The sequence below is a fragment of the Symsagittifera roscoffensis genome, chromosome 9 (assembly GCF_963678635.1).
Source record: "Symsagittifera roscoffensis chromosome 9, txSymRosc1.1, whole genome shotgun sequence".
Taxonomy (NCBI): Eukaryota; Metazoa; Xenacoelomorpha; order Acoela; family Convolutidae; genus Symsagittifera; species Symsagittifera roscoffensis.
In genome coordinates, this window is record NC_087070.1 from 20,415,165 (window position 1) to 20,430,916 (window position 15,752).

Genomic DNA, 15,752 nt, shown 5'->3' on the forward strand with positions numbered 1-15,752 from the left:
GAAAAAACGGTTCAAACAAGTTGCTATTCAGTTTCGAGCGCGTATATCATGCAAGAAATGCAATTAATCTAGGTTAATTCAACGTTATTTTACAAGAAAATAAATTTAATAGTTATTTGATCAAAAGTTGAATGGAAAATAATTTTTTCAATTTTCTTTTTTAAATTTTGTAATGATTTTTTAGTTAAGTGTAGTCGGAACATTCTGTACTACTTGCAAAACTACGGGCAATCCTCGATAAGCCAGGGTATTGCAACCGGGTACATAATTTTTTTTTCACTCTAGGTTATTTTCTAATATTTTTTATTTGTTTCTAGTCTTTTTTTGATGCTGATCCAACTTTAATATAGTAGGTTTGAAAGTTCATAATATTCTCTCTCAAACTTTTTTTTTTGAAAAATATTGAAAATTTTCGAAAACTTTTTTTTTTCATTAAAACTTTGTTTGGATGTTTTCGTCAATAATTCTTGAGCGGCCTACTGTTCTTATTATTTTTTTCTGCGAAGATAATTGAAGCCATGAGTTAATTCGCAGTTTTCATGGTATAGTTTTCAATCCGCTTTTGCGTCAATTGATTTTTATTTTGCTTTAGCCTGTATATTTTAGTAGAACGATAACTTCTCTAAGCAAGAGGCATTAAGTGCTATCAGATCACAATTTTTCCTTTTATTGAAAAGTATGAGCAAAATAAGAATATATTTTCGCTATTTGTTTCTAGTACATTTAATGTTTTCCTCTCGTTCTATTTAGCGTTTTTAAGAGTCATGATACAGTGAATACTCTGAGAAAGGTCTTGGTAATATTTTTTGTTGGTTTGCTGGGGAAAAATTCTAAAATTTTGTTCACAATGTTTTCGCGGTTTGACCTGATTTATGTTTAGATTAAGTTCATTTCCCTTGTTAAAAGGAAGGCAAATTCCGTTATTGAAAGGTCTTGGTAATATTTTTTGTTGGTTTGTTGGGGAAAAATTCTTAAATTTTGTTCACAATTTTTTCGCGGTTTGACCTGATTTATGTTTAGATTAAGTTCATTTCCCTTGATAAAAGGAAGGCAAATTCCGTTATTGAACAGCAAAAGTGTAAAGGTCACGAAAAACTATTGACTTCTGGTTTCGAAATTGAATTTTAGTTAGCAGATTTCTCAAAAAAAAATCACCTATTGATCTAGTTTTCTTAAATTGAAAAATTTTTTATCAAAAATGGTCAATCATATAAACTGATCTTTAAGTTGAGAAAACCTTAATGCCAATTTTTTGTCGAGATTCGAAAAATGAAGTTTTTCTTCTGTTTCCATGCGTTCATGAATCTTTTCCTCTTGTCTGTTGGCTAAGTGTTTTCATTTGAATTTCAAGTGTAAGCAGGGTAATTTTTTTTTGTACCTACCAAAGCTTAGGTACTTAGGTATCTGGTTTTTGTACCTACCAAAACGTTCGAAAAAATAAAAAAGACGACAGTTTTTTCGCCAGCATTTACCTTGTGGATAGTTTTTTTCTTAGTGTGTTTGGTCTCAGTTCATAGCAACTTTTCGCCTGAAATTCTTGTGAAGTCTGAGAATTTTTGTTGCTAATTGATTCAAATGAATGGCAAATTGAATTGTTGACAAAAAGTTCAAAAGCTTCTCTACATTTTCTGCAGTTATGAGTATTTTTTCTGGTTTATCCTGCAGAGTATCGCTCGGTAATTTTTCATGCTAGCTAGTTCAATGCTGGCGTTTGTGTTACGCCACAGGTTTTCATCACAATGGGTTTCATTTTGAAATAAATACATGATTTTTTTCCGATGCTGTTTTGGTGTTTTTTCAAACCTTTTTTTACGCTTCGGAGGCTTTTTGTATTGCAAGTTGTAATTGAAGCCATGAGTAAATTTACTCGCCGATGTGTAATTTTTTCTAGCAAAATCAGAACTTAAAAATAATGCTTGAAATGGATCCAGTGATTTATCTTACTGAAGCATTTGCAGTGGTAATTCGAACGATAGAAACAAAATTCGTGTCGAGAAAAGTGTGAAATTTTTGATTTTTCGTCTTGTATCGTGCAATTAAAGCAGGCTTATAAAAGGACGATAATCTTCTGTTTAAGCTGTGAAAACTAAGTTTTAATCCAATAAAAAGAAGTTTCGAATATTTTGTAGCGCCTTCTTGGGAATAAAAGATTGTTGAAAAATATGGTTTTCTAGAAAATGTTTTTTTTTGCATTCTTTTTTTTTGAAAACTTCTGTCCGATATACTTAATTTTTTTTTAATATACATAAGTTCTTGGCTTTGATTCAGATCCTATCATCCTACCACGGACGAAAAAGAACACAATTTGAAAAAAAAATGTTGTCGGAACTTTCTGTGTTACTTGCGCATCAACCGGCTATCCTTGTTTTGTTTGCTATTGAAAGAATAGTTCCAAATCATTGAAACTTGTAGGCTCAAACATTTTTTTGCTGCAGTTTGAGTCTATATTCGTTGGATTTGAATAAACATTGTTTGCAACCATTTGTTGCTATGAACGGAAGTTTAGTTTAATTTGTTTGAATCTATATTAGTGGATTTCGCATATTTCGATAAAACTAATTCTAGTATTTCTGTCAGCGAAATACCAGCGATGGTAATTCCATCTATTTAGTTGGTTTAGTATATGTTTGAGCTTTATTTTATGCATCTGCACAACTTGCTGGTTACATTTTATACCGTTGAAATACGAAAACTGTACCATTTATGCCGTACAAAGCACAGGAACAAAAAGAGCATGATGCACTTTCAATCGCCGCTTCGGTCGGTTTTAGCGTTTTGAGGCTCAAGATTTTTTAACACAAAAAACATAAAGCATAAAATTACTATCAGAGGACAGCGTTACTTACAACTATAGCTTGAGTAAAAGAAGTTATTTTCTTGAAGCAGTAGTGAGATTCGTCAAATGTGGTGGCTCGCATAACCTTACAGTCAATTTAATACCAAACGTTTCTTTGATCATGAAGAGATATCGCAGTTGAGCATCGACTCAGTACTCATTCTACTAAGAAAAATGGGTGAGTGTCTCCTAGTCATTATAATATTTCTTTTTTTTCGGATTTATGGAGATTTTGTTTGCTAAGTTAGAAAAAAGTCGCTGAAAAATACACGTTATGCTGCAAAGCTGCTAGGAAAAAGCTGTGTAGATTATGCGCACTTGATAGTTTGCTATTATTTGAAGCTATTAACTGAGTTTGTTTTTCAGAGGAAGTTGTATCCACAGAAAACTTGGATAACGAGTCGGAAAAAGTATTCAACGATGGAATTGATGATTTGGTATATGGATTGCAGAACCTCAGAAACAATAAAGAATTGCTGTTTGATGTCTCTGATTTCTCCAATGCATTTTTACAACAGTTCTTCAGCTTTTTTCGTAAGTTTTTTTTCAATGGCATGAAAGTTCTCGAGGAATACCATGTTTAGGCAATGAAATTTTAGTTCGGAATAAATAAATCGAAACATGCACAAATATCGGGTTGATGGACAAGAAAAACCAAAATGCTCCGACCGCAATTATCTTTGCGAAAAATTTCGGTAGTTTTTCTGGTTAAATGTTCAGCTCCGCATTCCAGCTTTTTGTAGCCTAATTAGAGAAGAATAGTTGGTTGCTGAACAGTGTAACAAATATTTTTGACCTTAATAGTTTTTTGCAAAGCATACAAGAAGTTTTTTAGAAATAATGTTTTAAAATAGTTTTGGTGATTAACCTTGCGAAAGCATGTGTCTTGTAATCGGGAACTAGAACTTTTTCTCCCGTAAACAACGTTTCTTATACGATTGTAATTGAAATTGATGTTGCTTTGTTATCGATTCATAGCATTTTTCAGTCCCCCTCTCTCGGCCTGGATGTATTGCGCTAGCCTTTGCACCCTTTGGTCTGGGTTCCGAGTCCCGGTCGGACCTTATCCAGGCCGGACCGTGTCTGAAATGGATTTTTTCCGAGAAAATCTAAGTTGTCGGACTATTGGTTGTCGGCTTGCATTTTGTCTGCTTAGTTGTCACATCACAATTTTTTAATGCACTGAACGAAGTTTTTATTGTAATTTCAAGTTTCGTTGATTAACTCCTGTAGTTTTTTAGTTTACTATACCTTGCCGGTATTTTCGTTTTTTTTTGCTTAGAAATTTTATTGGGCCTAAATGATTTAGGCTCATATTTTGGCAGCTTAGTGAACCTTGTCGGTTTAACGTTAAAAATGATTGTTCTTTTCGATAAATCAGCTCGGATGATAATATAGAAGTTAAAAGTTCACCCTTTTTAATCGCTCAAAGTTTTTTTGATGGCATCAATTTCTTTTGACATGTTTTGTTTTCGGATCTATTGGCATCTTACCACGTTTTGTCGGCAAATTAAACGCTCGGAAAATACTAAAAGTTTGTTTAATGCTAGTGGTTGTGTTTTCCTCTGTTTTTCTGAGATTGAATTTTTCGTATTTTAAAAAAATGGTAGATTTTTATGACAACAAATTTCTTTGGCATTTTTTCGGATCTGTTGGTATCTAGTCTTGTGTTGTCGGCATAGTAAACGCTCAGAAAATACTAAAAGCTTGTTTAGTGCTAGTTGTTGTATTTTCGTCTGTTTTCTGAGATGGAGTTTTTCGTATTTCCAGAAAAATTATCGATTTTTTTTGACAACAAGTTCCTTAGGCATCTTTTGTTTTCGGATAAATTGGCGTCTAACCAGGTGTTGTTGGCTTAGTGATCGCTCGGAAGTTACTAAAAGACTTGTTAGTGCCAGTGGATGTTTTTCTCGTCTGTTTCTGAAATTGAATTGTTCGTATTTGAAAAAAAATGTTTTTTTTTTAAGTTTTTTTTTCGACTTAGTTACTTTCATCTCACTGTCTATTTGGTAGCTTGAAATGCTACGCCTTTATTGTATCGCAAGTAATGCGAAGCTCCGCTTCGCCTCTGAGTAAAAAAGTGAGGTTATTTGTCAGCCACTGGTTGGCGCTATTTTGCAAGTGATCGGGCAAATAAAACTCTTAGTGAGGGAAATTGGTCCGAGAAGCCAAATCTCAATGTCAAAAGAGCTCTAAAAGATTTTCTGGCACTTTGATTGGAAAGCAGCTAAAGTTAAACACCATTTAATAGATATTTGATATTTAGTCATGGGAAATGCGCGGATGTCGGAGCAGGCAAAAGCTATTGGAGATGTGGAGTCAATTGCTGCCTTGCTGGACGAAGTAAGTGCCAAAAATATAATTATGATGGTTTGAAGGAATTGAGGAATTTATACTGAGAGGAGACAAATATTCGTATACAAAAACTTGTCGATATTTGTCGAATAGTAATTTATTGCTAAGAAGGTTTAAAATGAATTGATTTAGCATTAAACATCAATCAAACGGTCGGGCGACTACTCGTTAAAGAGGGGAACCGCAAAAGTTTGGGGAACCGACAAGAAGCTTAAAATTCGACTTGACGATAGGAAACATTTGTTCAGCTGCTTTTTCATTCGGTACGAGAGGTATATTGCGAGGTAATCAGCGTTTAACGCTAGTCTAGTTTGTTGTCAAGGCTTGTTAAACAACAGCATTTGAAACATTTCATAGCTTGGTTTTTCTAATTTCAATTTTTTTTAGCTTTGGTACACTGTCTAGAGGTAATGGCTAGGCCTGGATTGCCAAGATCCTAGGTTCGAATCTGCTAAGATCTGGTTTTTTTAAACGCGAAACATTCTGTTTCAAAAATATCCGCCAAAGTTTTGTCAGCTTTGTTGCCAGACCAATGATTTTTTTTTGGTGCTGTAGGCAAGTTTCATTGTTATTGAGTGTTTTTGATTTATTCTTGTGTTATAAATCTTTTTAAAAGTAATGAACGTATATAGGTCTTGGTGATTTTTTGTTTTTTTTCCAGTCTTATTTACACAAGCAAAGCTTGTGTTATACTATGAACTCTCTTTTTTTCCAACCTAAGTCGCAAATATTGTTGCAACCCAAATATTGCTGCGACAAAATGTGTTCTTTTTATCAATAACCAGCTAGTAAGTGCAGCTTATGCTAAGGATTTTAACACAGACTATTATATTACAAATAACGCTTTAGCTTCAAGGTATCACGGATCTGTAAGCGTAGTGGTAGGGAAGGAGACCCGCAACAAATTAAAAGTGGGTTCGAACCTGGGAAGGGTCGGATGTTTTCAATGAACTTTTTCGTATATCAGCTAAAATGCGTCCGCTCTATAAATTGAGGCATGTTAGTTGGTAAATTTCTTTTTTTTTCAAATTGACTGGCTCTGCTAATGCGTCATAATTGGTTTGCGTCACTTAGCAATTATGTTAACTCATAATTGGCGTGCGTCACTTAAGAAGTTTTGTAGACTCAAAGTTTTACTCATTCAGATTTTTCCAGTAGCGTTATCAGTCATATTTTTTTCTTGTGTTTGCAAAGTGCAACTTCGCCTGTGTAAAATTTGTTCAGGCTCAAATTTTTTATCGCGGTTCGGTTCGACCTTTGATTTTTTTCAGAAGTTCAGTTCATTTCCATTGTTAAAACGTGTTGAAGTGTAAAGTGATTTCTTTTGAAGTTCAGTTTATTTCCATTGATAAATTTGTTAAAATCATGAAAGACGTGATCGACTTCTAGTTTCGAAAGTGAGTGAATCTTCAGGCTTACGACCGGAATTAAAAGTTCATTTATTGATCCAGTTTTCTCAAATTGGGTTAATTTAATCAAAAAAGCACCTGTCATAAATTGTTTCTGAAATTCAAAGATATTTAAGGGCATATACTTGTTCTTCAAAATTCAAAAGTCGAAGTTTTTTTTAAAAAAAAACAGGTCAGTTTTTTTTTCAGTTTCCATGCGTTCGTTACTCTTGTCCAATTGTCAGTTGCCTGCTTTTTTGTAATTTTCCACCCAATATTTTGCCGGTTTGTGTTTTCGACTTTATTTTGCGTCATAGGAGGGGAATATATTTTGTCCTGTTGTATCGTTTTACGGAGAAGTAAGCGAAAAATTTAACGTTTTTCACGCTTAGGGGGGGGGGGGGGTGAGCGCAAAACTTAAGATTTTAAGTTTAAGAATTTAGACGCGTAAAAGTTTTCGAAGTTTTTTTCTCCTTAGTGGCTTTCCTTTTTTTTGTCTGCTAGCTTTCAATGCTATGTTAGTGTGGTATCGCACTTAGTGCGCAGCTCCGCTTCTCCGCTGTGTGGAATAGTTGTTGCGCGCAAACGTTTTTTTTTTAAATAGTATCGTAGATGGAAAGTTAATCCGTCTCTAAAAATATTCTTATTTGAGCAGGCTAATTGATTCAAATATGGCGTTCATAGCTGCAAAATGTATCACTTTCTACTGGAATTTACGTGTTGGGAGGATTTTGAAAAATTTACCTCATTTTTTTCATCAAAGTCTAGTTCATTGAACAGTAGTGACAATCAGGCTTGGCTTAAATCTGCGGCGCATAGTTCCGCATAATAAGCCTAGAATTATAAAACGCAGAATCCCGCAGGAGTTCCGCATAATAAACCGTTTTGAGCGAACTAAAGAGTATTTGTGAGAAAAATTTTTTGAATGCTCTTTTTAGAGATATTCTCGGCTAAAGTTAAAAAAATCTTTGAATTTTTTTGCACAATTTTTGATTTCAAATGAAAAGCTCAACGCTTGAAAAGCTCAAGTATCCAAACAAATTTTCGGAATAAAACGGAAAAAATATTGGTTCAATTGCGCTGGGAGGGTCGTCAACAGACTAACTTTCAGAAAAGTTATAACTTGGACCTCTTTTTGCCAGACTCGATAAACAAAGTTGATTGACAAGTTCGATGCAATGACGCCGTTTAGTCTGGTTAAAGATAGTGTTTTTACGGTTTCTCAGCGAAGTTTTGTTTGTTCTAACCGCGTCCTTTGCGAATCTTCGACTTATTTTAAGATCGGTATGGTACAAGGTTGGTCTGGTAAAAGACCCAGCCCCGTCACAATTATAGGGCTTTGCTCTGATTCGAGCAGTCTTGTTTCCTGAATGTAAATGAGATTTCAGTTAATTGTCTATTGTCTTTGCTTGCAAGTGTTACGCAACCAATCAGCCCGATCATGAGGTGGCAATTTTGATATGTGTTTCTAGTCCTTGCCTATAAAAACAAACTCAATTTTCTTGTCACACACTTTCTCTCTTTCTTAAATGCTAGGAATATCTCTTTGGATGAACTCACGCCCTGAAAATTTTGCGAGAGATACATGCGAACTATTATTACATTGTGCAAAATATATATGGCACGGAATATATTTGCTAGTCATTTCTATAAGAAATCAATGTATATGTTCAAGGAATATTTTTAGGGCAACTTAAATACTGCCAACTGAGTCGGGTTGCTTGTAGGAGAGATAAATCAATTATCAAATGCTGGAAATGTCGTTTTTTTATAGAAAAATTTTGTTATATAAATAGTAAGTGCAGTTTTTTGAATTGAAAATATCTGTTGTAGAAAAAACATGATCTGGAGATAGTCTCGCAAATGGGTCAGAAAATCATCGAGGCTAAACTAAATGTGGAAGCGGAAAATTCAACTCTGAAGTCAGAAGCTGAGCAAATGCGGACCGAAATTATGCAGCTGAAAGACGAAGTTGCAAAAAAGAACGAACTGCTTGGCATATTATACGAGAAAGATTCTAGTTTGAATTTGCAGGAAAGCAGTTTAGATTATTCAGACACAGGAGTAGTTTCAAAGTAAGGAGTCTTACATTTTTCACACCTGTTACAATTTAACGATCATATATTTCGAAAATGGTCCCTTTTTTAAGCTACCGAGGAAATAAGGAACTGATCCCAGAAAACTGTAAAAGCACCCAAGACAAACCATTCACTGTCGAAAACTTTTTAGCTGCTTTCTATAGGATATCAGATCGGCATCAACGATCATCTCTTTTAAAGCTCGATCTAATCCGTATGTTTCAGACTGAACGACAGAATTACTGGAGACTTGAAAGCGAAAGTGGCTAACTTAGATAGTGAAAATAAAAAACTGCGAGACACGACTCTGCTGTGTTTGAAAGAGACCGAATCGCTCGAACACAAAGAGACCATGTTGATAGAAGAAATCAACTCAGTGCTGACTCAGACGCAAGTGGATTTTCAGAAAGTGAGCAATGATTTGAACAACTCAAATCAGGAGCTGCAGCGCCAAGAGGAGGATAAGGGAAGAGTTCTGAGAGAGTTAGTGGATGCTCATCGCAAGAATCGAGTTGTAAGTTCGAACGAATTTAGTTAAAATAGCTCAAAACGATTTATATTAGAGCTGAAAAATTTGCGTAAAAGCCATTTTTATGGTTATTCATTGCCAGTTAAAAAAGATAGTTAATTTTATTAAAAGAAAGTTTGAATTGAATCAAAGTGTGTTCATTGCTGCTTGTCAATTTAAAGCATCTGATTCCTGGTCTGGGACTCCAGGATTCGGATCCCTGAGTCTCCGGAACCCGGATGTCTTTTGGGCTTATTTTTTTGTTGTAATTTGTCATTTTGCATTTTAGAGCTTGTTTTTACGGATTTTCTGCTTGTGTTTGCGAAGTGCACTTTCCTTTCAGTGTTATATTTAGAGAGTTAATTAAGATTCGATGAACGTAGTGAAGACATTAGGTATAAATACCTTTTTAGATCAATTTGAATGGATCTGCTGAAAGTTGAGTTTATTGCACTCTCAAATACGAACGCGATGGTGCGAAAAACGAACGATTTCTATATGAAGAATTAATTTTTAAGATTTCCCAGCGGAATAGAAAATTTTACCTATTTATCCAATTTTCTCAAATGGAGTTAGTTTTATCAAAAAATGTCAATCATAAGTTCGTCTTGAAATTCTAATAGGGTTAAGGCAATACTTTTTTTTAACTATGAATGCTTCAAAAAAAACTAGTCAGTATGTGGATTTTTTTCTGTTTACTTGTGTTCATTGACTCTTTTCGAACTGTCTGTTGGCTATGTTTTTAAGTTCTTTCTTAAACTCGTTTTCAAAATCATTTCCAATGGAAGTTCAATTTAAACCGGCCAGTGAAAACAGCGGAATTTTCAGTTTTTCCTCAAAATGCCGTAAAAGTATTTCGTAGTGGTCGAGTGTACTTTTTGCACGGCTGAAAATTTCTCCCAGTTTATTTTCATTTTTGCGGGGATAGATATGCCACAACTAGCCTCAGTGATAATGAGCTGTCTTGAGTGTGAAAATTGGCGTATGGAAGATGTTAGCTCACTATGAAGTCCCTCTATATGTCTGCATATTTGTGTTTAGCTATCTACCAATTATGAGTCGTTGGTCAATGACGTGGACTATCTGCAGTCGTGCATCGATGAACAACGAGACGAGGTATGATGCTTCAGTTCTGATCATACAGATTTTTTTTGAAATATTCAACGAGATACATAGTTTGGGCCTTGCATGTCGGATAAGTTGAGGCGCTAATAGAAACAATAAATAATAAGTAAAATATTTCATGGATAAATTTAATGGGTGTCCAATGAGAGTTATGAGTTTTGTGTGGAAAATGAGGTGACATGCTTCTCAAAAACATCAATTATCCAATTAGTTGTAGTTAATAAGCTTAGTTTTAATATATTAGGAAAATCTTAATGGACAATAATCGAAGGTTTTTATTATTTTATCAAGAGTTTTTGTGCAAAACTTTGCAAAAAACGATGACTCCTAGTTGTCATTTTATAGATAGTAGATAATTTAAACATCCAATATCATTCTCACGTACATTTTATTCCAGCAAATTCGGTCAATTCTGCAAAAATACCCACCCAGGCACACTGATTTAGTTGGGCAGGCGAGATGGAGAGGCAACAACAATAACAGAAGAGAAAACCAGAATCGGAAGAGTTCTGCCAGAGGTAAACAGAACGAAGACAAATCAAACCCAGAACGACTCGCTCAAGAACAAGAGCGAGCTAAACGAGAAGCTCTTGCAAAGCAAGCAGCGGACAGGTTTTATGAAGAAACTATGCGAGATAAAGAGCGGTCTCAAGGCCTGTTCAAGAATGAATTTCAAGCCCATAACCTTATTGCACCTATTCCAGTAGCAGATTCGAGTGGTAGTGGAAAAACTTATGCTCAAGTGCTAAGTCGTCATCAATCTATGGACTGTTTATCGTCCATTAATGGTTCTATGGACCCAAATACATCTGTTCAGTCTCCAGTATCGAGAGACAGTAATGCAATGATGAGCTCATCTGAGAAGGCTGAAAATTTCTATGGTCGCGAGTTCACGCCCAGTAACAAAGGAAATTCGCCCTTGAATTCAAAGTACAGCAACGGACCACTGCACGGGAATAGAGAAATCAGTCGCAACTGGCGTAAAAGAGCCCAAAATCAGGAGGAGTTACTGAACTATGGGCCAATGAGCGTGACCAACAAAGATTTCAACACTCAGAACCGTCAAAATGATCTAGAGTCGTTCGTCAATCAACAAGGAGTGCATTCAAGACTTGGTTATCATAACAACGGACAAGGAATGAAGAGATATAACAGTAATTTATCTCTAAGTGGTTATGATTATAACGAAGTGTCGTCGACGGATGCAAATGGGTCTAGAGGAAAGAAAAGGAATGATTCTACGACGAAACCGAACCGCAAACACTCCTCGTCTCAGTCTAGAACTAGATCGGACACTTACAATGAAAACAGTGAAAATTACCTGCAGAATAGCCAGAGCTACAATAAAACTGGTTATTCGGATGGCGCTAAATTTGAAGGCAAGAACGCGGCAAACTTTTCACATGCAAACAATAAAAATGTTTTGAATAGGTATGGCTCTCTGAATCATTTGAATTATTAGATTAAGTGCTACTGAAGCCTTTATGTTGCGTATAATTTTTTTCAATTTTCGAGTGATTTTTTTTGAATCTTTACGCGTTAATGTGTCTCCATTTGTTGATTAAAACAAAACAAAATTTAGAGATACTTCCGTTCGCAATAGAACAACATTCAGACTTGAGTAAGTTTTAAAGTCAAAATCATTGATCAATGGATTGTGAAAATTGTTGTCCCCGATGTTTAGTAGCACTTGAATACTTTTGGTGGTAATGTATTGTACAATTTCAACTATTAAATGGTTTCAATGTTTCTATCTAGTTGTTGTTATCTCAAATTCATTTTTTAGCACATTTTCGAAGAATTTTTGAAGAATATGGCCTTGATTTTGCGTCATCTTGAAAGTATTCTTCTGTTGATCTACTGCAATTTTTGGACAGCAATTGTGTCTTCTCTGTCGTTTAAAGAAGAAATGCAGTTATTTGAGACAAAAGCGAGTAGCAGCTGAAATCTAAGTGTGTTGCTGTCGTATTTAGAGGCCTATAGCCCATACATAAATCGGAAGCGACCTGGATAAAAAGAAAACAAATTAGTAGTTTTTTATTCAGGACAGTTTCAGAGTGCACTTATTACCAAAAACTGCTAACTTAGGTAATGTCTGATCAAGCAAGAAACTTTCGTTGCTGAACAAGCGGTGCTGTTTAAAGCGTTTATTGTACCTTTAAGTGGACTGAAGCCTGAACAGTACGCGAAAATTTTTAATTTGGCTTCAAGCCGTAAATCAGCATTGAAGTGCCCAAATGTTTTTTTTTGCATTGCTGATAGGAAGTACAAAGCTCTGCTGTGTATATACTCACTAACAGATGACGCTAAAATTTCTTAAATTTTCTGATCATCTTCATGAGTTCGCCAGCGAACGCTCTGATTTTTTTTCACTTTTCGGGACCGAAGTCGTTTGTTTTTGTGTTCAGTTTCAATACAGTATATGCATAAAATACTGTGTAACTTCGATGGATGCTGATGGTATTAATGCTTGTCAGTTTAGTTATTTTGCCATCCGAAAGTTAATGGTGCACTTGAAAGTGCATCTTTTTCAATTGTAAATAAACGTACATAGTTAAGACTTATGTATGACTTCGTGATTTTTTTCTAATCGATGAACAGTTCAGACTCTTATATAGGTGCTGGTGAGTTTTTTTGTTGGTTTTTTTGGAAAAGTCTAAATATTGTTCAGGCTGAAATTCTTTTTTTTTTCGCGGTTTGGCTTATGATTTTTTAAGTTCAGTTTATTTCTTTTTTTGAAAGGAAGGCAAATACCACTATCGAAGAGCAGAAGTGTAAAGGTCACAAAAAACATGAGCGGCGTTTAGCTTCGAATGTTGATTTTAAGTACAGATTTCCCAGCGGAAGAAAAAACTTAGCTATTGATCCAGTTTTCTCAAATTGGGTTAATGTTATTAGAAAGTGCCAATCATCAATTGTTCTAGAAAAAGACCTTGGAGGGCATCTATTTTTTCAGAATTAAAAATGTGAGATTTTTTTCAAACACTAATTCAATATTTTTCTGTTCATTCTTCCAACTTTCTACTGGCTATGTTTTTTCATAGAAATCTTTTTACGCTCATATTTGATTTTTCGCGATTTGAATTTTCTAAAGTTCGGCTCATTTGCTTTAGATCTGTTCATTTTATCTCTAAACATAAGGAGAGCTCCATTACTGAACAAAGTGTCACGAAAGACTGAATAACTTCAAACTGGAAGGCGGTTTTTTATTTTCAAATTTCTCAGCGGAACAAAATTTTGCATATTGATCCCGTTTTCTTGAAACTCATGGAGCTTTAACAACATTTTAATTTAGATGTTTTTCAAAAAACAAGTTGACTGGTACTTTGAAATTGACTGGTACTGCCAATGCGTCATAATTGGCTTGCGTCACTTAGCAATTATGTAGACTCATAATTGGCGTGCGTCACTTAAGAAATTTTGTAGAATCAAAGTTTTAATCATGCAGTTTCTTCCAGTAGCGTTGTTGGTCAGATTTTTGCTTGTGTATGCGAAATGCAACTTCGCCTGTGTCAAAATTTTGTGACCAAGGGGTGATCCAAATTTCACTTTGTTTCTCGGCTTTAAGCCTATTTGACTGCTGCTCTCAGCAAATTAATCAATATGACAGCTATTTGTGAAGATGAAGGTTGAGTTGGTTGAAAAAAATACAAGATTTTTTCTAAGTTTTTGTGCTGTTAGTTTCCAGGATACGACTGGAGTTAATTACGTGTAGAATTCTAGACGAATAGCATTCATTTTTATTGCGTGCACCACCTTAAGTGATGTTGAATTTTTTTTTCGGAAAACAAAGTTGCTTTGAAATGAGCTCATGATTTCTGCGAATAGCAAATCTGGGCTTTTTCCCCCACCTCACACGAGCCTTAGATGTATAGTGTGACGAGTCGTTTTACAAGTTTAATTATGAAGACCAAAAATTGTTGGCCTAATCAGTCCGCATTTCAATTTATGTAAGAATCGCACAATGTGTACAAAAATGCTACTTGTTAAAATTTGAAGGTGTAGAAGGAAAGTAGTATAAATAGCCCCAATCTGTTTGGATAGAGAATCAAAATTTGTGTAACAAGGCTAGTGATTATAGGAGTGCGTATTAATTGAAAAATCTGAGCGATATCTCATTGTACTACGCAATGCTGTGTATAAAAATGGCTCTTCGATTATCCCTCGTGCAATTTTTACATTTATTCACTTATCCTACTCGCTTTTCTTAATAATCTTAGTTGCTTTATTTTTATATTTTTACACTTGCGAGAAAAAATGTCTTGTAATCCTGAACAAGATTTTCCCCCGTGAACAATTTTTTTACACATTTGTAGGAATTTCTGAAATTCCTTATCATTGAACCTTAGCAACTTGGAGATTCCTTCCCCCTTGGCCCAGAGGTAAGTAACGCGGTTGACTTTGTTCTTAAGTTTTGGGTTTCGAGTCTTGACCAGACCTTGATTTTTCCGTTTTTCTGCTAATGTATTGTTGGCTTATTTGTCGCATCGGGTAAATAACTCGTGCTGTCAGCATTTATCATCGTACCTGAAAGTGTTTTTTAATAAATTCCTGTAATTTGCAAAAATAATGGCCTTGACGCGTGTTTTCCTTGGTTTTCCTTTTTGGTTTTTCTCTCGCTAAAAAGCTTTCTCCAGCCTTAATGGTTTCGAATTATTTTTGATTGGTTTAGTTACCCTACTTTTGTCGCTTCAAGAGCAATTGTTGATTGTTTTATGAGAAATAAAGGCAGTTTGTGTTGCAAGATTTCAAAGTTTCAAAACTTAATTGTTCGATTATGTTCTATGACAATCTCGGATGATTTTTTTTTGTTTTTGGCTCAATGGGCATCTTATTACTTGTTGTCGGCTTAGTGACCACTCCGTAAGTTCTAAAGGCTTGTGTTATAATGGTAGTTGTGTTTCCGACTGTTTTTTTTTCTGAAACTAATTTCATTTTTTCTTGAAACTTCTTTTTCGATTTTGGTATTTCCGTCTCATTACTGTTTTTTAGCTAGTAATGCTGCGCTTGCGTTGCACCGCAAGTGATGCGAAGCTCCGCTTCGCCTCGCTCTCGAATATCTATGCATATTATAATCGAATGTTTTAACGTAGCTTCAACTTTTTTTTTACAAGATCAAATTTTTTTGGCCCAACTGAATTCTTCTGAAATAGTGTCCGCTGTGTTTTTGCTTCGTTCCGTTGCTAATTTAATTTACAAACGTTTTGCTTGGCAGGTTTGCATAGAACAAACTTTTATCGAGGTACACGACAATTTAGGCAGCCTTAGATTTTTTCAGCTTATGTTTTATCTACTTTTTGATTTTTATCTACTTATGTTTTTTATGTTTGTGTTGTATCGCAAGCGATGTGACGCTCAGCTTGGCCTCTGTTCAAAATTTAATCGTTTTTTTTTGTGTTTTCAAATTGATGTTTTCAAAATTTGTTTCAAAAACGTGAAAGGGCAGTCGGAACTTTCAGGGC

At 34.9% G+C, this 15,752-nt stretch overlaps 1 protein-coding gene across 1 annotated transcript; it reads left to right on the forward strand.

The window, feature by feature from the left end:
- Positions 1-2,565: 2,565 nt before the first annotated feature.
- LOC134853977 (uncharacterized) lies at positions 2,566-11,841 on the forward strand. Its single transcript, XM_063870009.1, has 7 exons — positions 2,566-3,014; positions 3,203-3,370; positions 5,103-5,179; positions 8,413-8,654; positions 8,883-9,171; positions 10,207-10,281; positions 10,688-11,841. Exons 1-7 carry the CDS (start codon positions 3,011-3,013, stop codon positions 11,750-11,752), a joined length of 1,920 nt encoding a protein of 639 aa, XP_063726079.1. The 5' UTR covers positions 2,566-3,010; the 3' UTR covers positions 11,753-11,841.
- Positions 11,842-15,752: the final 3,911 nt, after the last annotated feature.

Excerpts from the sequence above, each read along its gene's own strand:
- LOC134853977 (XM_063870009.1), top strand. Across the intron at positions 3,371-5,102 it reads ACAGTTCTTCAGCTTTTTTC|TCATGGGAAATGCGCGGATG; the intron begins GTAAGTTTTTTT and ends TTTGATATTTAG. Across the intron at positions 9,172-10,206 it reads CTCATCGCAAGAATCGAGTT|CTATCTACCAATTATGAGTC; the intron begins GTAAGTTCGAAC and ends ATTTGTGTTTAG.